The sequence below is a fragment of the Mirounga leonina genome, unplaced genomic scaffold (assembly GCF_011800145.1).
Source record: "Mirounga leonina isolate KUSES-001 unplaced genomic scaffold, KU_Mleo_1.0 Mir_126, whole genome shotgun sequence".
NCBI lineage: Eukaryota > Metazoa > Chordata > Mammalia > Carnivora > Phocidae > Mirounga > Mirounga leonina.
In genome coordinates, this window is record NW_023270314.1 from 32,857,171 (window position 1) to 32,884,315 (window position 27,145).

The 27,145-nt window shown below is 37.0% G+C and overlaps 1 protein-coding gene across 4 annotated transcripts; it reads right to left on the reverse strand.

Annotated features, from left to right (window-relative positions):
• Nucleotides 1–720: 720 nt before the first annotated feature.
• IRAK4 (interleukin 1 receptor associated kinase 4) lies at nucleotides 721–27,126 on the reverse strand. 4 transcript variants are annotated; one of them, XM_035002836.1, is made up of 12 exons: nucleotides 27,030–27,126; nucleotides 19,442–19,611; nucleotides 16,995–17,140; nucleotides 16,032–16,214; nucleotides 15,171–15,331; nucleotides 13,967–14,031; nucleotides 10,965–11,079; nucleotides 10,426–10,535; nucleotides 5,972–6,155; nucleotides 4,455–4,517; nucleotides 3,239–3,397; nucleotides 721–3,110 (listed from the first exon to the last, which is right to left on the reverse strand). In XM_035002836.1, the coding sequence occupies exons 2-12, from the start codon at nucleotides 19,600–19,602 to the stop codon at nucleotides 3,075–3,077; spliced, it is 1,383 nt and encodes a 460-aa protein (XP_034858727.1). In that variant the 5' UTR covers nucleotides 19,603–19,611; nucleotides 27,030–27,126; the 3' UTR covers nucleotides 721–3,074. The 4 variants fall into 4 exon arrangements, with proteins under 4 accessions (XP_034858727.1, XP_034858728.1, XP_034858729.1 ...); XM_035002837.1 differs by lacking the exon at nucleotides 27,030–27,126 and adding an exon at nucleotides 26,532–26,663; XM_035002838.1 differs by lacking the exons at nucleotides 16,995–17,140; nucleotides 27,030–27,126 and having other exon boundaries at nucleotides 19,442–19,522.
• Between the last annotated feature and the right edge of the window lie 19 nt (nucleotides 27,127–27,145).

Consider the following 27,145-nt stretch of genomic DNA (forward strand, 5'->3'; position numbering starts at 1 on the left):
AAATAAAATACATACACACAGGCATAAATCACTGGATTTCACTTTGCAGATACTGTAGCTTTTGTAAATTGAAGATTTATGGCATCCCTGGGTTGAGCAGGTCTATTGGCACCATTTTTCCAACAGCATTTGCGCACTTTGTGTCTCTATGCCACATTTTGGTAATTCTTGCAATATTTCAAACTTTTAACTATTAGTATATTTGTTATGGTGATCCATGGTCAGTGGCCTTTGATGTTAAATGACTGTCATTGTTTTGGGGCACCAAGCACAGTGCCCATATAAGACAGGAACTTACCGATAAATGTGTGTGCTCTGACAGCTCTCCTGACCTACTGTTCCCCCCCATCTCTCTCCTTCTCACACCTCCCTAATCTCTGAGACCCAACAATATTGAAGTTAGGCACATTAACAACCCTACAATGGCCTCTATTCAGGTGAAAGGAAGAGTCACACCTCTCTCACTTTATTATTTTTTTTCTTAAAGATTTTATTTATTTATTTGAGACAGAGAGAATGAGAGACAGAGAGCATGAGAGGGAGGAGAGTCAGAGGGAGAAGCAGACTCCCTGCCGAGCAGGGAGCCCGATGCGGGACTCGATCCCGGGACTCCAGGATCATGACCTGAGCCGAAGGCAGTCGCCCAACCAACTGAGCCACCCAGGCGCCCCCTCTCTCACTTTAAATCAAAGGCTAGAAATGATTTCTAGTGAGGAAGGCTTGTCAAAAGCTGATATAAACCAAAAGCTAGGACTCTTGCACCAAATAATTAGCTAGGTTGTGAATGTAAATTAAAAGTTCTACTATAGTGAACACATGACTGATAAGAAAGGGAAACAGTCTTATTTCTGATATGAAGAAAGTTGATTCCAACCCTCACAGATGACTTTGGGGGGTTTAAGACTTCAGTGGAGGAAGTGGAAGGAAAGACTTCAGTGGTGGAAAGAGCAAGAGAACTAGAATTAGAAGTAGAGTCTTAAGTTGTGACTAAATTTCTGCAATCTCATGATAAAACTTCAACAAATGAGGAGTTGGGAAGAGTGGAGAAAGTGGTTTCTTGAGAATGGAATCTACTCCTGGTGAAGATGCTGTGAAGATCGCCGAAATGACAACAAAACATTTAGAATACTGCATAATTGATAAAGCAGTGGCAGGGTATGAGAGGATTGATTCCAATTTTGAAAAAAAGTTCTACTGTAGGTAAAATGCTATGAAGCAGCATTGCATGCTACAGAGAAATTGTTTGTGAAAGGAAGAGTCAATTGATGGGAAAAACTTTACTTAAGAAATTACCACAGCCACCCCAGCCTTCAGCAACCACCACCCTCCCTGATCACTCAGCAGCCATCAACGTGGAGTAGAGACCCTTCACCAGCAAAGAGCTCCCTGAGAGCTCAGAGGATACTCAGCATTTTCTAGTAACAAAGTATCTTTAAATTAAGGTATGTACATTATTTTTTAGACATATGTTATTGCACAGTTAATAGACTATAGTATAGTGTAAACATAACTTTTATATGCATTGGCAAACCAAAAAATTTATTTGACTCACTTTATTGTGATACTCATTTTATTGTGGTGGTCTGGAACTGAACTGTACGTATCTGAGTACGCTTGTGTTCTGAAAGTGAATAAAAAGGACTACAGATGGCTGAGATCTATGGCCATTTTATACGGTTACAGAACCAGAAAGTGGATAGAGCAATAAATGCTTCAGAATGTCTTAAATTTCTCTTAATTATATTTTAGAAAAGTAAGGCATATCATTTATTAGTTGTTCCTATTACCTGCTTGGTTCCCATAGAACATATTGAGAGAAATTTAAAATAAAAAATTTTTCATTGGCTAGCGAGCAAAGCAGTGGGTCAGAAATATGGGAAGAAAAACAGTTGTTCTTTCTAGAAGAATTCTGTTTCTTGTGGTTATACAACCCAGGTCCCAGTTTTTTTATTGATGGCTAACAGCTGGAAGGTGGCTCTCAACCTAGAAGGCCACCCTTAAGTCTTAGCCAATGTGGCCTTCTTACAACATGGTAGCTTACTTCTTCAAGGCCCACGGGACAATCTCTCAGGCTTCTTGTAAGAACTCACCTTATTAGGGCAGGCCCACCTAGCACAGTCTCTCAGTTGATACTCAAAGTCAGCAGATTAGGGACTTTAACAACATCTGCAAAATTCCTTCAATTTTGCCATGTAACATAATCTAATATTGACCATATCATCATGGAAGTAACATCAGGGCATATTTGGTTAGTGGTGAATGATTGCTTAAAATAGCATACTGCAAACATGATCCTATATACAAATGACTGTAATTGGATTGTATATAAATTTTAAATTTTATATCACTTTACATATTACAAAGTGCATGTACCTATGCTGCCTCATCTGATTTTCATGACTACCTGTCAGAGAAGCACAATAGATATTAGCCCAATGTTACCAGTGGAAAAAAACCAAGGCTTAAAGCTATACAGGGCTTGCCCAAAGCTCTACAGCAAATTAGTAGTAGAACTGGGCTTTGGCCGAGGGTCTTTTCACCCTATGGTCCAGTCCTCTTTGTTGCTAATTCTATAGTTTTCTTTTACTTTTTTTTTTTTTTTAAAGATTTTATTTATTTATTTGATAGAGACACAGCGAGAGAGGGAACACAAGCAGGGAGAGTGGGAGAGGGAGAAGCTGGCTTCCCACTGAGCAGGGAGCCTGATGCGGGGCTCGATCTCAGGACCCTGGGATCATGACCTGAGCCGAAGGCAGACGCTCAATGACTGAGCCACCCAGGCGCCCCAATTCTATAGTTTTCAAACCGTGTTTGGTGAGGTTCCAAGGAAAGGTCTAAGGGATTACTAAAGAACTGAGGGTTCTAACAAGCTAGGGCTTAGGGTCGATATCATGGCTCTACTTTTGTTTGTTCTATATTTGTTGGTAGTTCTATACAAGCTTTAATATAGTCACTGCACTGCTCCATGCTGCCTTGTTAAAGGTAAAAAAGAATGTTTACAAAAAAAATTTAGTTTAAAAAATGGTTTAGATAGGTGTATACAAAAAAAATCAAGAGTCTATTCCAGTAAAATTTTAAGAAGCTGTCATGTCTTGCAGCAGCTGTTGAACCTTTCAAAAAAGACAGAAAAAGAAAAACACAAAAAAACTGTATTAAACAGTTGTTTTGAAATGTAAACTTAGAAAAAAAGATGAACCCCACCTTCTTCACTTTTTAAATAAATATAAAAAATTAGTACCTTCTTAATGTCTGGTCTCTTATTTTTCTTTTCATGCAAGCATTGACTAGCAACAGAGTACATAGTTTCAATGGAAGTGGGATCAGTGTCATTCATCTTCGTATCAACATAGTCTTCAATCGTCGTCTCTTCATCTTCAATTTCTTCTTTAATATCTAGCTTTAAAACAAATGTTTTTTTTTTTTAAAGATTTTATTTTATTTATTTGTCAGAAAGAGAGAGAGCAACAGAGCACAAGCAGGGGGAGCGTCAGGAAGAGGCAGAGGGAAAAGCAGGCTCCCCGCTGAGCAGAGAGCCTGACACGGGACTCCATCCCAGGACGCCGGGATCATGACCTGAGCCGAAGGCAGATGCTTAACGACTGAGCCACCCAGGTGCCCTTTATTGTTTTTCTTAAAGCGAAAAATGGCACCAATCCTTGAGCAAATATATCATACCCTTTGACTTTCTCATCTCCATTCTACGGGAATAATCTGTTATACATATATTATCTGAATTTGTCTCACTGGTTTGCCTCATTAGAACACATAAATTAGAATAAAGTCAGTGTAGTTATTTAACTAGTTTTAAAAAAAACTTATTCATGATAGTAGGTATTTCTGAAATCTTTAGATTACAAAAGATTTCTGTAAATCTTTATTTTTACAGAAAGACCCTCCAAGTTCCTAAAATTTACTATACAGGAAAAAAAGGGCAAGGCATAATTTTCTTGTGGTTTTAGTACTCAGTTAGTCTATTTATATAATTGCCATTGAATGCCTAATAAAATACACAGGAAAAGTTTTCTATCATAATTTTATAAATAAAATACTACATAAGGGAAATGGATAGAAAATTTTACTAGCAATTCCATTCTGATACAAATCTGAATGGAAGCCATATTGTTTTTCCTCTCTGAGCTGAAAAAGCTGTTAGTAATCACCCTGAAGGTAAGAAAATAAAAATAAACTGTAGAAGACCTAAAAGTCATATAGTTCTATTCTGGTTTTACCCAGTACATAGAATATATAAGTGACTTTTCCAAGCTTCACAAATACTTCGTGGCAGAGCTGAGATTAGAAATTTGTGATGCTCTTTCCATATGCCACTTTGTAACTGCCAATGAAAAGATTGCCAATAGAAAAAGACATTGCTAGATGCCAAATTTACCCATATAAATTTAGATTATAAATGCAAAGAGAAAAGGACTGGAAAAAATAATAAATCTTTCAATTACCAATAACTGAGGCTCACGGTGTTCATCTACAGCTGGAAGTCCAGTTATTATTTCTAATAAAACCTATGAAGACAAAAAAAAGAAGTCCATTACTGTAACACACAAGACAAGACATGGAAAAAATATGGATCTTGATTATGAAATCTGATTAATCATTTCCACATATTGCATTATGCCTTTTAGGCATTAAAGCAGAAAGGACAGGGGCATCTGACTCTTGGTTTCAGCTCAGGTCATGATCTTGGGGTCCTGGGATAGAGCCCCGCGACGGGCTCCTCACTCAGCAGGGAGTCTACTTGAGATTCTCTCTCTTTCCCTCTGCCACTCCCCCCCGCTTGTGTGCTCTTTCTCTCTAAAATGAATAAATAAAATCTTTAAAAAAAAAAAGCAGAAAAGACATGAGTTGTGGTCATTTCTCACCACCACTCCCTCCAGAAATCTTGGGTCCCACCAATCCCCATAAGCAGTACTTTTCTATTAGCAACTTACTAAAAGAATCAGTTCCACTCAATATGTGTTCTGGATAGTCCTTCTCCTGTCTTGCAGGGCATTCTTCACAAGAATAATTTTCTCTGGCTTTTAGAATATTATTTTCTAAACTTTAGGCATATCCTACAACTCTGTGCCTTAACTTCACAGTGTTGTGAAGTTAAATTTCCATATAGGAAACATATATGCAAAAATAAGATGAAGAAGAACCTGATTTCTCCAACCACTCCCACTCACTCCATCGTAAAAGTTATTCTGAACAGACCAGTAGATCAGAAAATGCCAAAGTGTATGTCTTTTTTTTTTTTTTAATATTTATTTATTTGACAGAGACAGACAAAGCGAGAGCAGGAACATAAGCAGGGGGAGTGGGACAGGGAGAAGCACGCTTCCCACCAAGCAGGGAGCCTGATGCAGGGCTCGATGCCAGGACCCTGGGATCATGACCTGAGCCAAAGGCAGATGCCTAACAACTGAGCCACCCAAGTGCCCCAATGTGTACGTCTTTTAAAAAAATATGACATTAAATGTGTGCTGTATGACATGATTTGTTTTATGCACTAATTTTTTTTTTTTAAAGATTTTATTTATTTGTCAGAAAGAGAGAGAGCGTGCACACAAGCAGGGGGAGAACAGAGGGAGAAGCAGGCTTCCCGCTGAGCAGGGAGCCCAATGCGGAACTCAATCCCAGGACCCTGGGATCTTGATCTGAGCCAAAGACAGACGCTTAACTAACTGAGCTACCCAGGCATCTTTGTTTTAGGCACTAATTTCATGTAACCTTCATACTAATTCATGAGGATAGTGTGGTAAAAAGTCATTTCTTGCAGTAACTTCAGAAATCCATTTTAAAAAGTTCTACAAACTTGGAGAAGCTTTTATAACTTCATTTAACTAAGGGTTAAAGTAAACAATATGCACATTTACATAACAGAGCTAAGCAAGACAGGTATTTCAGAATATTCTACTTAAATTTCACAGATATAGCCAGAATGATTATTTTTACTAATTATATATGTGAAACTTACCACACCAAAGCTGTAGATGTCAGATTTGGGTGTTATTTCTCCTCGTAAAGCCTCAGGTGCCATATAAGCTGTTGTTCCCACAATTCTGCTAGTCATGACTGTCTGGGCCAACTTCTCAGAAGCCCGTGCAAGCCCAAAGTCAGATATTTTGGCTGTAAAGTCTTCATCTAGTAAGATATTTGCGCTGAAAAGAAAAAAATATTTTTCTTTTCAAGCAAGTCAAACAGTTAACATTTACATACATACAGAACATATGTACATATTTACAGAGTATACCATTTAATAATACACATCAGAAAAGCCTGAAATTTGTATAAATAAATCTAGATTTCAGATTAAAACTAAAGCAAAAAGATTGTCTTTTTTTTAGGAGCTTTTAGGAAAAATTTTAAGAGAATAAAAATGAAATAAAACTGTCCGCATTAGTGAGAGATACTTTCATTATTTCATAAGTAATTTATCATAGGGGAAATTTCCCTCAGTCTCCTAAAGCACCATTCTTATTCTTTTCCTAATATTTCTCAACTCATTTAAAAACAAATTTCCAACCAAAGTATTTTAATTATTCATTTCTTTATTCTTCTAAGTTTTTTTTTAATTCCAGTATAGTTCACATGCAGTTATGTTAGTTTCACGTGTTATTTTTTTTTGTACTATCTGAAATCTTTCAAAGAGGAAAGAACATGGTTAAAAGGTCTTTATTCATTCATTACATGCATTCACTCATACACGCATAGTTGCATTCAATAAAAAATTTTATCAAGAATCATTATGTATAATGGTATTTAAGCTCAGTCCTGCATGGATGGGGGATTTTCAAATCTTGTCTGTGACAAAGGTACATAAATAATTTTTAAAAATCCAATAAATACTCCATAATGGTGATAGTAGATACAAAATCCTGAGAGAACAACCACATGGCTGGAAGAAATTCTAAGGAGAGGGTGAACAGTGTGCTTAGTCTTGAAGGATTGTTAGAAGGTGAGGGATAAATGAGGGGGAAAAAAGGCATTTCAGTCAAATGGAGCAACATGTACATAGTGATGAAAACATAAAAACATATGATCAATTTCAAGAAACTGGTGCCAATGAAACATGGAGAGAATATGAATTTGTTCCTGTGAGAGCAGGACGCCAGCAAAAGTTTTCATAGTAAGGAATTGGTGCTATTAGACTTGATTTTTTTAAAGATTTTTACTTACTTCTTTGAGAGAGAGAGAGCGTACAAGCAGGGGAAGGGGCAGAGGAAGAGGGAGAAGAAGACTCCCCACTGAGCAAGGAGCCTGACATGGGGTTCAATACCAGGACTCTGGGATCATGACCTGAGCCAAAGGCAGATGCTTAACCCACTGAGCCGCCCAGGCACCCCTAGCCTTGATTTTTAAGAACATAACCTGGCAGTGTAGTAGTGAATAGATGAGAACTAGAACAGACTAGTTAAAGGCTGACCAGGAAAGCTTGTAATAAAGCAAATGAGAGATGGTGAGAGTCTAGATAAAGAAAGAACAGTGGAGGAAAAAAAAGGAGCTGAGAATCTGAGGCACATTCAGTGAACTTTGTAATGAGTATGATGTGAGGAATGAGAAAGTCTTTAGCTTGGGAGACAGGATAAATAGTGACTTCATTTGATCAGGAAGGGAATACAGGAAGAAGACTTTGGTTTGGAAGAGAAAATGAATTTGATTTCTGACTTGTTAACTTAGAGGCTGCTGTGGAACGCCCAGGCAAGGTGTTTTTGGTCTGGAGATATTGAAAATATAGGATCAGAGGCTGATGATACAGATTTGAGTGTCACCCACACATAGATAGCAGGTGAAGTCAATATAATGTCAGCAAGAGCACGTTGTGCGAAGAGAAGAAACAGGAGGTGAGAATAGGGGGAAATACACCAATACGTAAGGGATGAGAGATTGTGCCTGTCCTCTCATCTATAGGCTGATCTCTTACTTGGACTCCTTCGTATGTTCTCAGGAACCCTACTCCATTAATTTATCTCACTTCTCTATTTTATCATCTCCCTTTTCCCCTAGGCATAAAAACATGCTTTAGTCTCTGCCATCTTAAAAAAAGTTTCCTGAATGACACATCATTTCCAGCAAGCACCCTTCACTATCTAAATGTCATAAAAGACTTGTCTACACTCACATTTCAGTTCTCTAGCTCCCAATCTCTCCTCAACTACATCCTGAATTGTGCCCAATTACTATGGGGAAGTAGGGCTTTGTAAAGATACCAATGATCTTCAGGGCACTAATCAAATGGTGATTTTCAGTCCTCATCCTGACCTCTAAAAAGCAACTGGCATTTGTGACTAGTTCCTCTTGGGAAATACTCTCTTTCCTTGTTTTCACAGATATCATACTCTCTAGGTTCTCATCTGACCTTTCTGTGCCTACTTTCTTAGATTCCTTTTTGAGATCATTCTCTTCTATTTGGCCATTAAGTCTTAAAGTTCCTCAGGACTAAATCTTGGGATCTTTTCCTAATCTCTATCTCTCCTTAAGAGAATACAATCATATAATAGGTCTTCAATTGTCATCTATATGTAAGTAATACACAAGTTTATATCTTCAGCTCAGACTTTTTTCAGCTCCATATCTGTATATCACACTGCCTGTTTAACATCTCCACTTCTATATCTTTTTTTTTTTTTTTAAGATTTTAATTATTGGACACAGAGAGAGAAAGCGAGAGTAGGAACATAAACAGGGGGAGCGGGAGAGGGAGAAGCAGGCTTCTCGCCGAGCAGGGAGCCTGAACCTGGGCTTGATCCCAGAACCCCGGGATCATGACCCGAGCTGAAGGCAGACGCTTAAACGACTGAGCCACCCAGACGCCCCTCAACTTCTATATTTTAAAAGAATCTTAAACACAACATGTACAAAAGAGAATTCACATCTTCAACCCTCAACCTTGTCCTCTTCCAGTGCTTTTTATGTAAGTAAATTATGCCACAATCATCCCAGAATGCAATTCAGGAAGCTAGAAATCCAGGAGTCATTCCTGACATGTCCCTCTCCCTGACCCCTCTACAGCCAAGATATCAGCAAGTCCTCCCGTCTTATTTTTTTTCAAGATTTTTAAAAATTTATTTGAGAGAAAGAGTGAGAGCGAGAGAGAACATGAGTGGGCGAGGGGCAGAGGGAGAGGGAGAAGCAGGCTCCCAGCGGAGCAGGGAGCCCAATTTGGGGCTCTATCTCAGGACCCTGGGATCATGACTTGAGCTGAAGGCAGGTGCTTAACCAACTGAGACACCCAGTCCTGCCATCTTAATCTCTCAAATCTGCTCACTTCTTTTGATATGAACTGCTACCACCAAGACTTCTGTGATAGCCTCCTAACTATCCCCTCTTAGAAACTGTTCTCTACACTCAAGTCAAAGTGATCTTCTCCAAACTTAAACATGATACCACATCTGTACTTATAATTTTTCAATGGTATCGATTACATTTATGATAAAACTAAAGTCCTTACCTTAGTCTACTAGATCCTACAGGGGTTAGCTCCAGGCTGACTTCTATAATTCTCTCTTATATCAATCATTCCTTCAATTTCTACATTTCAGTTATACTGTATTCATTTCACTTCCTGTAATTCATCATGCTCTCATGTTCCCTCTCAACACTGGTCTTACAAATGTAGTCCCTTCTTTCTAGAATGTTCTTCTCCCTACCTTCTTTAGCTACCCTCTAATTGTGCCCACTTATTTCCTACTCATTCTTTGGATCTCTGCTAAAATATTACTTCCTCAGAGAACTCTTATTTATACTAATACTGTACATTAAATACTATATACTACTTACTAAAGTTCTATTATTAGTGATCATTTGATTGATGTCAAACACTAAAAGTGCTAGTTTTGCTAAGTATTTTCTACTGTGCCTAGCATATAGTAGGTGCTCAATTAATACTTGTTATTTATGCAAGAAGAAAGAGAATTGAAATGCACCCATGGAGGATGAGAGTGATTCAGAAAATAGTGGTGATCCAGAAAACAATTTTTTTTTTTTAAGATTTTATTTATTTATTTGACAGAGAGAGACACAACGAGAGAGGGAACACAAGCAGGGGGAATGGGAGAGGGAGAAGCAGGCTTCCCGCTGAGCAGGGAGCCCGATGCGGGGCTCAATCCCAGGACCCTGGGATCCTGACCCGAGCCGAAGGCAGACGCTTAATGACTGAGCCACCCAGGCGCCCCAAGAAAATAATTTTGACAAGGCAAAAGTAGTCAAGAAAAACAAAATGCCATGCTATTCAAAAAAAGATCATGTAGGATGAGTACTAAAAATAGGTCAGTGGGTTTGGAATAAAGGAGATTATAGACGTCTTAATGAGAAGAGCTTTCATGCAGTGCTCTAAGTTAAAACATGCATATGAATATTGAATAGAAAGAGTGAGAGCAAGTCATTCTCTAAAGATGGTTTTCCAAAAACTTTTTTAAGAGTAGCATTTACCTTTTAATGTCTCTATGAATATGATGGTTTTCATGTAAAAAACTGATGCCATTAGCTGCACCTTGAGCAATCTTGCATCTCATGTGCCAAGGAAGTGGTGGAGTATCATCCTTATGAAGTAAGAAACCAACCCATTAAAAAAAAAGAGGATGAGAAAATTTATAGAAAATATATAACAGAACATTTTTCTAAGCAACTACTGAAAACGATATTATATCACCAAGAATGTAGAACTGCAATTTTTAAAAATTGTTCAAAAATAATCTCTAAATAAGATCAAGTCAGAGTCAGCATTTCTTATTTGACAACAAAAATATATAAGAGCACCTTCAAAGACTGGTCTTGACTGGTAATTTTGTATTTAAGATTATCACCTAATAGAACAGCAATCCCAGTTGTATACCTATCAACTGTATAATTTTCAAAGAGCAGGAAAAATATTAAGACTAATATGGTTTAAATAATCTTGTCACAAAGTGAATATTAGTATTCCAACACATAAATAGAAACCCGAACAATCTGATGAACAAATATCTTACCAAGCAAGACAGCCTGTCTAGCAATGAGCCATTGGGCATATAAACATATACTAAGCAGAGGTCATCTCCATCACTTGAGAAACCAAGCAGTTCTACTAAGTTCTCATGTTGACACCTACGACAAATAATTTTCCACTCAAAATTATTATGACACATACATATATTCAGCTGTAGGTTGGAGGTTATTCAATTTAGAGCTTTAACAGAAAAAAAGAGCAAGAAAATAATGATATGCTATATATCATTATAATACATATGTTTATAACATATTTATTTATGTTTATTGTAACCATTTATAATTTTCTGCAAACAGTTCTTTCAGTCAATATTGATCAACATTAGAAGCAAATCCTTTTTCTATTTTATTTATTTAAGTAATCTCTACACCCAGTGTGGGGCTTGAACTCACAACCCTGAGATCAAGAATCAAATGCTCTTCTAACTGAGCTAGGCGCCTCCTGTTTCTATTTTATAGTAAAAGCTTAATAACTTAGAACTTTGGAACTTGTGATAGTTTGGTTAAGGACTGGGCTGATAATTACCTTTGTGTCGCACAATTTTCAATGATAGTTTTACAGGCAAGATTTTAAGAAGTCTGTTGAAACTGGTATGCCAACCCTTTCAAGAATTTTCTAACACATCCAAAGCCCTGATTTATAGACATCTGATTTCTAACCACACCTAATTTACACATAGTTGATCCTTAATGATATCTTATTATTTATAACCTAATTTGAATTTCTTTATCTACTTGAAAGGAATAAAATTAAAGAGAGCTGAACTATAACAAAATCTTAGGTATCTATGGTACAGTAGAAAGAAAACTGGGCAAAGTCCTAAGTTTAAAATTCAGCTCTGCCACCCCCTGGATATTCAACCTATAGGCCAAATTAACACTTAACAAGTTAACAACCTCAACTGAGCCTCAGCAAATTCACCAAATGTGGATAATAACCCCTACTATGTAACATGGATGCTGTGAGAATTGAATGAGCAAATACATGAGGGCCTAGAAATATACTTAGAACATGATATGTATTCCATCCAAGTGCTTACTCACTTTGTTGATTCAAAATCATCTAAAATTCTGGGATTTCATGATTTCAAATCAGACTTTAATTTGAAAACAGTCTATCCTCATAAATATTTTAAGAAGTGCAAATTAAAACAATAAGTACTCTATTTTCCATCAAACTGACACATTTTAAAAACAAGTAGGTAACATTTGCTGAGTTTGTACGATGTAGAAGGCACTGCGGTAAACAATTTACCTGCTTTGTTTTATTTAATCCTCACAATAACTTAATGAAGTAAACACTATGATTATCCCATTTTATAGATGAGAAAACTAACAGTTAAGAAACTTGGCCAGGGTCATTCTGCTAGTAAGGTCCAGAAATTGGTACTTATTAAGAAACAGTAATAATAGTCAATGGTGGTGAGGTAGTGAAATTTAAAATTATAATACATTGCTGATAGGAGTGTAAATTACCATAATTTATTTATAAAGCCATTTGGACATGTACTTGGAAAGTTTTTAAGAAGTTCATGCAATCTGAACCAGTGATTCTTCTAGGATTCTACCTGATAAAATAAGCAGAGTTGCATTTAAAGATTTATATACAATGAGATTTAAAGGAACTTTAATTTGTAATGTTGAAAATTAGAAACAAACCTAGTAGGGTACTGGTTAAATAAAATATAATCATCATGTATGCTAAATAATTGATATACAATACTTTAAAATTAAAACTAATATACAATAACAAAATGTTTTAAAATTATTTTTAATGACATGGGAAAAATGCTACACACACATCATGAAGCAAGTACATCGAAATATTAGCCATGGCTCGCTCTGAGTGATATATTTAAGAGATGGTTTTTATTATTTTAAATATATATTCCTGTATTTCCTAGAATATCTACTTTGAGCAAGTTACTTTTAGGATTGCAGAGTGGGTATAAGGGTGGGGGGGGAACAAAATCCTGAAAGAAAGAGGTTTTTGTTTTGTTTTGGTTTTTGTTTTTTTATCAGCGTGCATTATTTTTACTATGACTGAATTAATTCCAGTCTATTATTTCTTTCTTGGGGTTAAGCAATTACAATTGGTAATTTATAGCAATGGGTGTAATTGAGGTAAATTGGTACATCTCATTAGGATTCATATCAATAATGTTCTAAGGTGACAGATGGGGACTATACTTATTGTGGTGAGCACTGAGTAATGTACAGAATTGTCGAATCGGCATGTTGTATACCTGAAACTAATATCACATTGTATGTCAATTACATTTTGGTACTAAAAAATAAATAAATTTTAAAAAAGGAAAACGAAAAAACTTAAGCTCTGGAATCAGATAGGTCTGGATATGAAAAGCGGATCTGATTTTTACCAGCTATGTGGCCTCAGGCAAGTTACATAATGTTTCTAAATCTCTTTGAAAAAAAAAAAAAGGTAGGGGAGGTTATAAGAACTGTTATGAGGGTTAAATGAGACCAGACACCTAAAATACACTGCACTACAATTATCAGAATAGATCCTGATTTGTTTCGCTTATCCTTCTTGACAACGCCCAGCAATTGTCAAGCGTACTGGGTCAATGTCTTCTAAGGATTCTGGCATATAACTTTTTTCCTGATTTAGGGTTGTTACCATATCTAAGGGCCTATTATTCTGTAATTTTTTTTGTATCTCTATAACTTATCTCTCATGAATATGGGAGCAGTAAACATGATAACGGAAGATAGCTGAAATCCTTTGGAACTTTGCTATGATATAGCACTTCTTAGAGTGCTGTTTAAGCTCCAGGCATGTGAGTATTTGTAGTCACAGACTTGTAGAGTCAAAATTCTTTCAATTCCTCTCATCTAAACCCTTTAGTTTAATTCTACATGTTTGGAAATATCACAAGTTCATGGCACACTCTGAGTGAGAAACCAGGTCCTCTACTCCTGGAGCTGCTCTTTTCCGCTCTACCACATTGCCAAATTAACTTACTTTGCCATAACTTTTATTTCTTGATCAAACTGCTGTTTCAGTTCTTCAGTACTAATGTCAACCATCTGAAAAAATAAAATAATATATAATATAATACAATACAATACCCTCAAAGATCCTAAAGCTAGAAGGAGGTGCAAAAGATGGCCTGCCTGGCTGATCTTGCTTTCTTTGAAACAGTAAAGGTATTATTCTCTCCATTTTATAGAATAACTGAGAACTAGAAATTTTAATGATTTGTTTAAAGTCCCCTGGCTAGTTAGTGGAAGGGAAAAAAACCTTATAAACCATATAACCATATAAACCTCACTGAGTTATTGTAGGAACAAAACGAAATAATAGGAGAATTTACTGCATAAGCATTCTGAAGAAAAAATTTGCTGTAACAAAAAACATAAGCAAATTTGAAGGGAAAAAGACAAACGAAATCTACAAAAGTATTTGTAACATATATTACAACAGGCGACTATCTTTATCATATAAATATGTAATACATGGATGTTTCTAGAATATAATAACAGTTATAACAAATCGAGTACATGGTGAACACTCTAGAAGAAATGGGAATGAAGGACTTAGACAAGAATTTTTTTCAATCTTTTTTCTTATTGTATATTTTTTAAGCTTTATTTTTAAATGAGAAAAGTAACATAAGAAAGTTATTTTTACAAAATTTTCTTAGAGTCTTCCCATTTTCATCTTGATTATGCATGAAGCACTATGTAGAACAGGGCTTTTCAACTTCATTTTGTGAATCTTCTGAAATTATATGTATACTCATATGTGTATGTCCATAACGACATTTTTGTAGGGATAGGATCCATAGCTTTCAACAAATTTTTAAGTGTTAAAAGCTACCAGCTTAGAAGGATGTTTAAAGGGGCGCCTGGGTGGCTCAGTTGGTTAGGCGACTGCCTTCGGCTCAGGTCATGATCCCAGAGTCCTGGGATCGAGTCCCACATTGGGCTCCCGGCTCAGCGGGGAGCCTGCTTCTCCCTCTGACCCTATCCCCTCTCATGCTGTTTCTCTCTCTCTCTCTCTCAAATAAATAAATAAATAAAATCTTTAAAAAAAAAAAAAAAAGGATGTTTAAAGAAAACATACACATACACATAATCCTAAAGATTAATTTAAAACTTATGATATAGCACACGAGGAAGCAACTTTTCCTTTAATTCTTTTTACTCCTAAACATATAACTTACCGCTGCAAGTTTCTTCACTGCTACAGTTTTGTTGTTCACATAGCCTTTATATACAACTCCAAATCCTCCCTCTCCCATCTTGTTGCCACCGAGAGAAATGGGTCTTTCGTCAAAGTTATTGGTGACATTCTTCAATTCATAAAATGAAAAACTGTGAAAACCTATAATGTCAATAAAATAAGGAAAAAAGTACTTTGATAAAAAATATACTGGCTTTAATAACCTTAATATTTTCTCAACTTGATTATTTCATATATACACAAATGTTTACAACTTTGGATTAGGCATGATAGGAGAGAGTACAGCTATCTTTTAAAATGAAAATTTAAGCTTCATCTTGAGAATTCTGCCTGGTGACCCTCCACCCAAAACTCTAGTCACTTATTTTCTTTAAAAAATGACCTTTTCAAGTTATGTAAATAGTTACACATTATGTCATACCTCTGTGGTTGTTTGTACATCCTATTGCTTGTACTCACTGATAACACACTGACTAATACAATGGAGATGGTGCTTAATAAGTCAGGAGAGAAAAAAGAAAACCCACAGAAGAGCTATGGCCAGGGTGCCTGGGTGGCTCAGTCGGTTAAGTGTCTGCCTTCAGCTCAAGTCATGATCCCAGGGTCCTGGGACTGAGTCCCACATTGGGCTCCCTGCTCAGCGGGGAGCCTACTTCTCCCTCTCTTTCTGTCCCTCCCCGGCTTGTGCGTGTGCACGCGCTCTCTCTCAAATAAGTAACATCTTTAAAAAAAAAAAAAGAGCTACGGCCAGTGTTCACAAGAAAAAGGGGAGATTTATTTCAAAGCAGCAATGGTCTTAATGACAAATCCACTAGCAGAAAGCACTGCAAATGTTACTTACGTGTATCGCTATCTTCTAAACTTGTATTTTCTGGACTTGAGGAGTCAGGTGGCATATAGTTTTGTTCAAGATTCTGCACAGGTAACACAAATGTCCTGTCTTTACCATATAGAGGCATCTGTTTCTGCTGAACCGTTACAGCTTCTTTAGAAGGTAGCGTATTAACCGTTTTGGGAACAGCATCTGCCAAATGAAGTAAGATATAAGTTGTCCTGCCATAAGAAAAAGTGTTTATGAAAAAGTTAAACTAGGAACTCAGTTCATTTGACATCATCCCCGTTTCCACAGGTTTAACCTCCTTTTCTCACAGCACACACAAGAAGCGACCTAGTAAGAATTTTTAAGTAAGATGAGTAGAGAGGGTAAGGCAGTGTTTTCAAAAAGTCTATGAGCCACCTACATCAGAAGCACTGAAGTGTTTGTTTAAAAACATCGGCCTTAACCCAAGTCAAGAATTCTGATAACGAGGTCTGGAATAGAGCCAGGAATCTGCACACAGAATAGTGAGAACTGCTGGTGTAAGTGGAATCAAAGGGAAAAAATAAGGTTATGAGGAAGGCATCTAAACAGTGACCCAACAGAATACAATGTAAGGAAATCACGATCACAGATCCCATCGGGGTGGGAGTTGAAGGTGAAAAAAAGGCAAGAGTTCAAAAAAAAACCCCAAACCCACCAAAACTAATTTCCGTCCTTCTAAACTTCCTTTTGGCACAAAACTACCTGACTTGAATGGTGGGCTCAGAACCCGATCATGAAGCCTCCATGTCCTTAGCAGCAAGTCCGCAATGCCTTATGTCTGGGGTGCTTGTATGAGTCGGGGAGGGTGGAAAGAATGAAAAGCAGTCTCAAAGGTAAGGCTCATCTACCAGGAGAAAAAAGTAAGAGTAAGGAGACATGTTCCTATTTCTGCCACTTGCCTATCCACCCTAATCGTTGATGCCCTAATCACACTCTGTTTACCTGGTAGCAAAAGACTTGCTGGGGCAAAAAACTCATTTTGAATCAAAAGATCCACAAGATCACCAACTGTGCAATTTGTGGTGCCCCAGTCAAACAGTAATTCACAAGTGGGACTTTTTCCAGTTTGAAGTAATGCTTCAAATCTCCTTAAAAGCAAGTGACAAAAAAACCAAAATTAGTAATGTAATAGACTTCACATGAAAATAGGAATTATTCCCCCCATGCCCCTGTCTCGCCCACAGCACCTCCTATAGTATTTAAGGAAAGGGGCAGCAGGAGAACCAGCAAGAATTACTGAGAACCAGGAAGATAGGCAGAAGGGAAAAAGATGCTGAAGGCGATGATACTGTCAGTTAACATAAACTGAATACTTACTGAGTATCTGCTCGGGGGCCACAGGATGCACCCACATGAATTCATTTAATTTTCAAAGATACTATGAATATAATACTGATTTATTAATGAGAAAACCAGGTGTGGAGAGGTAACCAGCCCATAGCCACACAGCCAAAACACTGTATTTAAATTGAGATCCAAATTCAGATCTCACTTGACATAAGGGTATGCTCTCAACCTACTAAGCTATATTACTTCCCTACCTGACTTACTAACTCTGCTAGCCATATGATTTTTAATAAATCATTCTGCTTAAAGAAACAGAATACCATATATAAACTTGGGGAATTATTCCTTTGATCTTAATTATATTTCAATTACATTAAAGGAAAAACAGATCAGTTTTTCATTTCTTTGAAAATTAGTTTGAAAAATAACATTTAAAAACTTAACAATTTTTTCTGGTTTGCCTCCAAATTTTTTATGTTGAAAAATTTCAAACTTACAGGAAAGTTGTAAGAATAATACCATGAACAACTGTTTCCCCTTCACCTAGATACACCAACTGGCCAGTGGATAACACTTTGCCACGCTTGTGTTCTTGCCCTCTCCCTCTACCTCTCCCTGTGTGTATGTGCGTGTGTGTGTGCACACATTTTAGAGTGTAAGCCAAACACTCTGTAGAATGTCTCACAGTCTAGATTTGTCTGGCTACCTTCTCATGATTAAATTCAGGTTAAAAATGTTTGTTAAGAACACTGCTTGGGTGACAACGTGTTCTTCCCATTGTATCACATCCAGAGCCACATAATGCAGTCTGTGCCATTATCTGTGACCCCAAGTTTGATTACTTGGTTATGGAGGTGTACTTCAGATTTTTTCCTTATAAAAGTACCTTTACCCTTCATAATTCATAAGTAACCTGTGGATAATACTTCGAAATCTTGTGCATATCTTGTTCATCGACAACTTTTTATCTTGTGGTTTTAGCAACATTGATGAGTCTTACATGCATCAATTACTCATTGGTGATTGTAAATCGGTAACTTTTTATAAATCTTTCAATAATTATTTGTTGCCATTATTCTGTAGAGAAGAGCTTTTTCTCCTCACCACTGCCTCAACTATCCTCCTAAAGTTTTTAATAGTAACATCAATAAACTATTTTTAAAAGTCATTTTTCAAGGTTTAAACTTAAGCTGCTTCTTTTATTTTTTTAAAAGATTTTATTTATTTATTTGTCAGAGAGAGAGAGAGAACAAGCAGGGGGAGCGGCAGGCAGAGGGAGAAGCAGGCTCCCTGCTAAGCGAGGAGCCCAGTGCAGGACTCAGATCATGACCCAAGCTGAAGGCTTAACCGACTGAGCCGCTCAGGCATTCCTAAACTTTAGCTTCTTTCAAGTAATTTAAGATGTTTATCCTTCATATGAGGAAACATTTCCTGGAAGGACTAATATGGGAGTTAAGGCTTTGGGATCTTTATCAGGTTAATGCTGAAAATCACAAATTAATGTCTTTTCCTCTTGCTTCCAAAGACAGATTTTGGGCTGAAATCACTGACAAAAAATAAAATTGTACTCACATTTTATAGTAAATCAAGCAGAGATAAATAGAGACAAAGAATGAGATTATCTGAAGATAGTGTTATAAAATCCTGGCTAAGAACTAAGAATTCAGTTCATATATGTGTACATTTACAGGCAACTTTAAAATGTCATTTTGAAGAATTCTCAAAGTACACTGTTAAGGTGAAGTAGAGATTCACACACTTAGAATTTTACTAGAGATTCTTATAATACCCTTATGTTCAATCTGGATGTGACAAGTGTGAGGCAGAGGGAACTTTCTCAGCTTGCTAAACAGAAAACTAGAGTAAAAGTGGGGATCTTGATTCTAATCCAAAAACTTGTTTGCGAAATCACAACACTAGCCTAGCTGACATAATGGAGAATGAAGCAAAAACTGCAAAAACAGAAAAAAAGAGGTTACTTATTACCATTATTTCCCTTGGAGTTTTATTTTCTGAATTGCAACATTAAATGGTATTTATATCTATCTATCATTCTAATTGTGATGTAAGAATTTAAAGAGAAAAAGATTTTTATACATTACCTTATGTGAAATTGATTGTATCTATCATCACCAGATGGTTTTTTAATAGCTACCGCTAACTTCTTCCATCCTTCTTGAGGATCAATAAAATCTGACAGCTTCCTAATTAGTCCAACACTGAGGCAGCGCACATATGTTGAAGATGTTATGTGTTTGTTCATCTTCTATTCCTAAAATATGGAAAAATTCTCACTAAAATTTCATGGTAGTTTTAGCGATGACATCTGTAAGCTTATAAATCACATTTTGCTACAATATATGAAATGTTGGCAACTGATTACACCATAATAAAGGAACACTCCAAAGTCAACTCATTGATATCCTAAGAAGAAATTGAAATTGTGGTTTATTTGCCTAATTGTCCTTTGGTCTTACTTTCTTTCTCCACCTATAATTATCAACAACAAATTGAATTATTTTTCTGACATTTCTTAAGTGTAATTTACACAAAGAAGCGAAAAATTCACTTTTTCAGAAAAATTCCTGAAAATTCAGAAAATATTCAGGAATCAATTCTGTTCATAAAAGATTTGTTTTTCAATTTAAAATATTTTTCTCAATCAGTATTTATGTACTACTAAACATTTGCCAACACTCTTTGGTAGAAGTAAAAAAAAAAAGTTTGAGTGGCATTAAAAGATATGGTAAATAACCAAATTTTCCTATAACGTGCTTCATGTTATTTGAGTCCAACAGACCTGTCTGATCATAATTCATTCCCTACTAAGCCAAACTCTGTGGCTCACTACTTTAACTACACTCTAGAGAAAACCTTTATTTCCTCAGTCCCCTCTTTCTTTTGCCACTCCACCTTGGAGAGCGACAGCCAGGGATACATTTCAATTTTACTTGTACACCAGCACTGCTGAATATAGCTATAGAGAATTAGCTGAGAAGACTGGTATGAACAAAAATTTATGGGGATCCCCTTTCCATGGGGCCTTCAACACTGCTGTGAGTCCTGTTACTTGTCTTCACCCATTGTCCTCAGTGACTATTTCATGCCTCGACCTCTCTCCGTGTGGTTTTATTTGAACTCCATGCCTCTCATTTTCAGCAAGTGGCAACCTTTCCTTCTAATTAATCAAGACAAAGAGATTCAGATATTCTTATGTCAATTATTCTCCTTCTTCACTCTATATTTTTATCTTTAAAATGTAATATAATTAATTTTTGGAGTAAAGAATATATTCATGTGGTACAAAATTCAGAAGCTATAAAAGAGTAAAAAACAAAACATCTCCCTATATCGTAGGCCTCCATATTTGTATTCTCTTCTCTTTGGCCGTCTTTGACCACCACATCTAAGTAGGTTTATCTGCCCTCAACCTAATTATCTTTCATCACTGCACAATGTAATTGTAATCATGTATTTATTTTCTTGTTTACTATCTGCCTCCCCCCATTAGACTGTAAGCTCCATGAGTTCAATTCATTTGCTAATAGATAACTACTGACTGGCAAGTTGTATATATTGCTGGTAAGAGTTAGGAATTAATGAATTTGTTGTCGAGTACCATGCTAGGTGAGTCATATATTTCACTTAGTCCTTAAAGTGATGAAGGCAATTTTAACATATTTACTTCACAAAGGCAGTACATGAGAGAGTTGGACTTGAACTCATATCTGACTCCAAAATTCATGCCATATGTCCCTGCTTGTATAACTCAATGCATTGTTCAAGTCACTCTCTTTTCTATAAAAACAAGACATTTCTTTTCATTTATTCATATATTCAAAAAACATGTATGTCAGGCTTTGTACTAAGCGATGGGAGCTACAGAAAGGAGAAAAAAATCTTTGTTTTCAACCTCCTTAGTCCAGCAAGGGATACAAACAATTACAGTGAGTGATAAATGTTCCAAGAGGTGTGTGTAGGGTGTGGAGGCCCAGAGAAGCATGGAGCCAAGGCAGTCTGAAGGAAATACATCAAGACAGATCTGGGTGGGGAGGGAGATTGGAAGGATGAGTGAAAAGGAATGAAGATCAACCTAAAAGGAAATTCCAGACAGTAGGAATAGCAGGGAGAACATGGATGAGGCTCAGGCAAGGAGTTTGCTATGGCTGGAGCATAGGAGACATGTTCTTAAGTAGTAAGAGATGAGGCTGGAGAGGTAGACAGGGCCTAATCATCACGCGCCTCATATGCTAAGACAAGGACTTTAAGCTTTATACTAAAAGTTGTAGGGAAGCCATTTCAGGACTTTAAAGATTTTATTTATTTATTTGAGAGAGAGAGAGCATGTACTTGAGCAAGGAGAGGAGGGGCAGAGGGAAAGAACCTCAACCAGACTCCACGCTGAGCTTGAAGCCTAATGTGGGGCTCAATCTCATGATCCTGAGATTATGACCTGAGCTGAAATCAAGAGTCGGATGCTTAACTGACTGAGCCACCCAGGTGCCCCAATTTCAGGATTTTAAAGAAAGGTGTTATGTCATCTTATTTGCTTAAGTGGATTCCTCTGGATAAAAAAATTGAAGGGATGTATATTGAGACAAGGAGATCCATTTGAAAACTTTCCAATAATCTATGTGAGCAGAAATGAAAGCCTGAAAAAAGTCGAGGAATAGAGAAAAATAAAGATTCAAGGATTTAGAGGTCAAATAAAAATCATTTAATGAAAAATCAGATATTAAAGGGAAAGGAGAGTGAGGAAAACCAAGAAGTTGATTCTTGGCTTTTTGGCTTAGGCAGTTAGATGATAGAGGAAATGAAGTGTTCGTGGTCATGTTAAATGGTAAATATCTACCTCTGGCACCATGTAGGGGAGTTGGCACTAAGTAGCTGGATATATGGTCTGAAGCATGGGAGAAAGGTTTAGGTAAAGAATACTTACTATGTGAGCATTCTTACATATTCATAAGTGAATCATTGGTTGAAGCAACAAGTAAATATGAGGTTGCCTATTAGGAACATACAGATTGTGAAGAAATGAAGGGCAAGAAGAACCTTTAAAAAGTACTGATAAGCCATGGAGGTAAGAAGAAAACTAGGACAATAGCATATCAGAGATTTCTAGAGCAGGGGATAGGTTAGTATAAAAGACCCAGAGAGGTCCAATAAATACTCATGGGTGTGTTAGATTTGGAAACTGGGTGACTTAAGAAGAGTTTTAATGCAGCAGTGAGTGAATGGTAAAAATGTATTTTCCAAGAAATCTGGCTTTGAAGGGAAGGAGAGGGAAACAGAGAGAGAGAGAGAGAGAGAGAGGGAGAAGGCATCAGTTCTCAAATTTGGTCTCAATACCCTTTACACTGTTAAAAATTTCTGTGGAGTCCAAAAAGCTTTTGTTTATGTTGGTTATGTCTACCAATAATTACCTTATTAGAAATTGACACTGAAAAATTTAAAAATTACTTATTCATTAACTGATCAAAAATAACGAATGTACTACATGTTAGCATACATAATATATTTTGATAAAAATAACTACATTTTCCAAAATAAAAAGAAGAGTGACATTATTTTACAGTTTTGTTAATCACTTTAATATTCAACTTAATAGAAGACAGCTGGATTCTCATATCTGCTTTTGCATTTACTCTGCTGCAATATATTGATTTGGTTGACATATATGAAGAAAATACATAGAGTTGGAAACAGAATTTTAATAGCCTTTTCACAAAGTAGTAGATATTTCTCTTTGACATGATAGTGAAACTTGATAAAAGATAATTTCCTAACAGCTGCAATGTGGAATCTGAAACCGTATCAGTGAACTTTGTTTCATTAAAATCCATTGTACTCTGAATGAATCTTTTACCCATAAGTGATTTGGACTCTATGAACCTCTTGAAAGAGACTTGGGAACCTCAACCACACCGTGAAAACTGCTGGCTTAAGATTTAAGAGTTAAGCTTGGCTGAAGATACAAAAGGGATAGTGAACAGAGCATAGGTAAAGACGTCAGCCTTGAAAAGAAGGAAACTTTTCTTCCAAATCTAGAAAGGGGTTTGGATACAGACATATTTGAAGGGAGAGGGAGAATTCCCACACAATGTTATTTTCTTGATGAAGTAGGAGGTGAGGTCATCTAGGGCTAGGTAGAAGAATTGCCCAATCACTTTGAGGGTCAGGGCAAATGCCTATGATTTCTTCAAGCTCAGTGCAAAATGCACTGTTGGCTCTCCCTGATAGTCATATCTTTTGCTCCAACCTGTCACCATTCTTCTAGTATAACAATTATCATATTTTATTGTTTGTGTGTCTACCTTCTCTTCTAGATGGTGTGCTCTCCTAAGCAGAGACCCAACCAAACTGGGCTTTAGCAGCTACTCAAAATATTTCTGTTGAGTGTGAGAAAGACTGATTTTTTTTTTAATTAAGAAATTATATCTGCCTGTAGATTTTGCAGTTGCTCCATTCATATTATTTTCCTTTATTTTTACTTAGATTTCCCTCCATTGTAAGAAGTACAATGTGATTGACAAAACTAGTAAAAGTAGGACTGCTTGGTAATCCTAAAGGCTAGAGCTAAAATACAGGAAATTGAGAATAAAAAGTCTATCTTAGGACCAGGGATAAATTCTGTAGCTCTCCTATATCCAGATTTCTAGGAGAGGTGATGGCATAGGGATACCAAAACTAGGAAAGCCTTCTGACAACTCCTCTCTCTATGTATGCCTATAAGTTCTAAATCTCAGAATTTAAAATTTTACTTTAAACATACGTTCATATTACACCACACACACATTTGGAAGAACATATACTAAAACATTAATTGTGAATACCTCTTGATGGTGATTTTTATGGTGGTTTTGTTTTCACTTGCTTTTCTGCATTTTCAATAATAAAAATAAATTGTACAGAAAAAATTAAAAAGTATCACTTCTTTCAAAGTGTTCAAGAATTCAGTGTGCTTAGGATTAAGAGAAGTAGAAAAAGATACATTGCTTACAAGTAAATAAATACATATCTTCATAACTTTTCTCATGCCATTAATTCTCATGGTAACCATTCATATTTTCAAACAAGACAACTCGGACAAGAACATGAGGTAAGATGACAATTGAGAAATATACTAAAATGAATGTTTCCTTGTGGAATACTTCTCACTTATATGGATGTTCTCAAACAAAGTATTGTGCCCCAAATAGGAAATAAAAATCTTTTGTCAAATGAATTAATGAAGTTTTAAGACGGTGCTTCATCAGCACTCTTATCAGTGAAAGAGAGGATAGAGGGGAGGAAGAAGATGGACTTTGAGGTTGCATGGGCCTGGGTTCTAATGTATCTCTTCCACAAACCACTTGTGACCAGACTTAATAATTGAATTTCTATGGACCTTGGTTTCTTCATCTGAAAAACAGAGATGGTAATACCTAAGACTTGCTGTAAGATTTTAAACCAACAAATGCAAAGGGCCTATCAATAATTAGGTGATTTTTAAAAATGTTGCAATAATTATTTTATGGCAGAAGTTATTTTTATATAACTTTTTTTTTTAAAGAAAAGAAATGTGCAGAGTTGTATTTAAGCTCAGTTTTCAGAACAGTGGTAAGGGACTACTGACAGAGTAGAAATAAGAGGTCTGAGAATATAGCTAAGCTTTTCAGGTAGTGGCAGTCTTATTTTATTACACATAGTATTTTTAATATATTTATAACTTCCCTAAAATACATTATTCACTCCCATGCTTTCTTAAGCAAAATATGCTAGATATCCATTAGTCTTTATTTTTGGACAACTCAACACCTGCATTAGGAGCAAAAGCTGGTGATACCCTCTGGACCTATTAAATTATATAGGGTTGCCCTTCCCAAACTGGGATATGTGCTGGTATGCCATATATTAAACATAATTCTCAAGCATGGATTTAATTCAATGGGAAGTAATTTAAAATGCTTTGGCTATATTAAAAATATATATAATATTTTGATGTATTAAAAAACATAAAAAAACATTGTTTTTCAATATTCTAAAATATTGAATATTGAAATAAAGCAAATATTTACTAAGTGTATACTTTGTGCTGGATATTGACTCAAGTTCCTGGAGATAAAGCATTAGGAAAATAAGAAAAACATAACTGAACTCATAGACCTTATATTCTAATAGGGGAAGACAGGCAATAAGCAAATATACTCTATACTAGGCTAGATGGTGCCAAGTGGAGTGGACAAAAATCAACAGAGAAGGAGTTTCACTTTAAAACAGGGTAGTCAGAGTAGACCTCAAGAAAGTGCCATGTGATTAAGGTCTCAAGAACTGGGAAAGTCAGACACTGGGATATCTGTGGGAGAAGTTTTGGGGTAAAAGGAATACTAAAAATATAAAGGTCTGAAGTGGGCTCACTGAGAACAGCAGGGAGATAGAAAGTCTGGAGAGGAAGGAGCAGGAAAGTAGCAGATTAGGAGAGCAGTAAGGCACCAGGTCTCCTAAAGCTTTATAGCTTTTGTACTGATTTTGTTTACCCTCTGAGTGAGAAGACAGTGGAGGCTTTGAGAATGGGAGAGATATGCTTTATATTCATGTCTTAAAAGGACACTGGGGCTGCTGCTGAGAGTAAAGGATATCAGAGTAAGAGCAGAGAAACAGGAGAGACCAATTGGCGGAGTACACCAACAATCCAGAGGGGAGGTGCTGGTGGCTTGGACCAGAGTGGTAGCAGGGAAGGTGCAGTTTTAGGATGCTGGATATTTTCCGAAGTAGGGCAAACAGAATCCCATGTGCTGATATGAAGGGTGAGGAGATTGCACCAAGGTTTTTGGCCTGAACGTTTCTCGACATTTACTTAGATGGAGAAGACTGCGGATGGAGCAGGTTTGGCCCGCAAGATCAGGAGCTTGGACTGGAGAGGTAGAAAGCAAACTTCAAATGAATGTTCAACACGACAGCATAAAAGAAATACGAACTTTCTGACAGATGTCTTCAAGGATACCCCTAGACAGGGAAAAGGCAGACTTTAATATTCTCTACTCTTAGGCCTCCTTGGGCAGATAGGTTTTTCAGGCAGTAATAGAGCTCCTGGTTCCCATTCCAAATAGCTAAAATGTTTTCTCGCTTTCTCAGGGTCTGCTTTTTATCCATCTGTTTTCTCTCTTGCTCCAGGCTGTCAGGTATACTTTTCCCATCTGATAAGGTACTTACCTGATCCTTCCACCCCTCTCCACTTTCTAATTTCCTGGAAGCTTGCAAGCCAGAGTGACAAGCTAATTAGAATCTTGCGGAGGCCCAAAATGCCTTCCACGCGACGAGCATCTCTGCCCAAAGCTGGCCTTACTTCCTGGTTCTCAGGAAAAGAGATTCGTTTCGTAAACCGGTTCCCGCAACACATCGCCTCGGAGTTGAGAAACCTGACGCGAGGTCGGACTGAGCCACAGAAGGACTTGGTGACGCCGCTCCAAGCCCCAGCTTCCTCCTCAGGTCCTATTAACTTTTTGATCCTCGGGAACCCACCCAAGTCTTTACGCTGCAGCAAGCTATGCCCACACAACCTACTTCCTCTGTAACTTTTCTCACTTTGAAAATAGAAGGCGATTTTCCTTCCGAAACCGTCCTTCAACAACCCTGGGGCCCAGGGATGGAGACCGGAGCGCAGACCTTGGACGACCTGTGAAGAAGACGCGCACCGCGGGAATTCCTTACCTGCGCAGTAACCGGGCGCCAGGACTGCCCGGGCACCGCCCAGCTGAGCCAGCTGCGGAGGAACCCAGGTTCGGAAGAGCACTGGAGCGGGGCGGGGCCCAACCTAATAGGCCCCG

What these genes read in the sequence shown, in the direction of transcription:
- IRAK4 (XM_035002836.1), bottom strand. Translation starts at nt 19,602, where the DNA reads ATGAACAAACACATAACATCTTCAACATATGTGCGCTGCCTCAGTGTT. An exon ending in ACATCTACAGCTTTGGTGTG is followed by an intron (nt 4,518 to 5,971) that starts GTAAGTTTCACA and finishes TTGTCTTCATAG; the next exon opens with GTTTTATTAGAAATAATAAC. An exon ending in AGAGACCAGACATTAAGAAG is followed by an intron (nt 3,111 to 3,238) that starts GTACTAATTTTT and finishes CTTTTTTGAAAG; the next exon opens with GTTCAACAGCTGCTGCAAGA.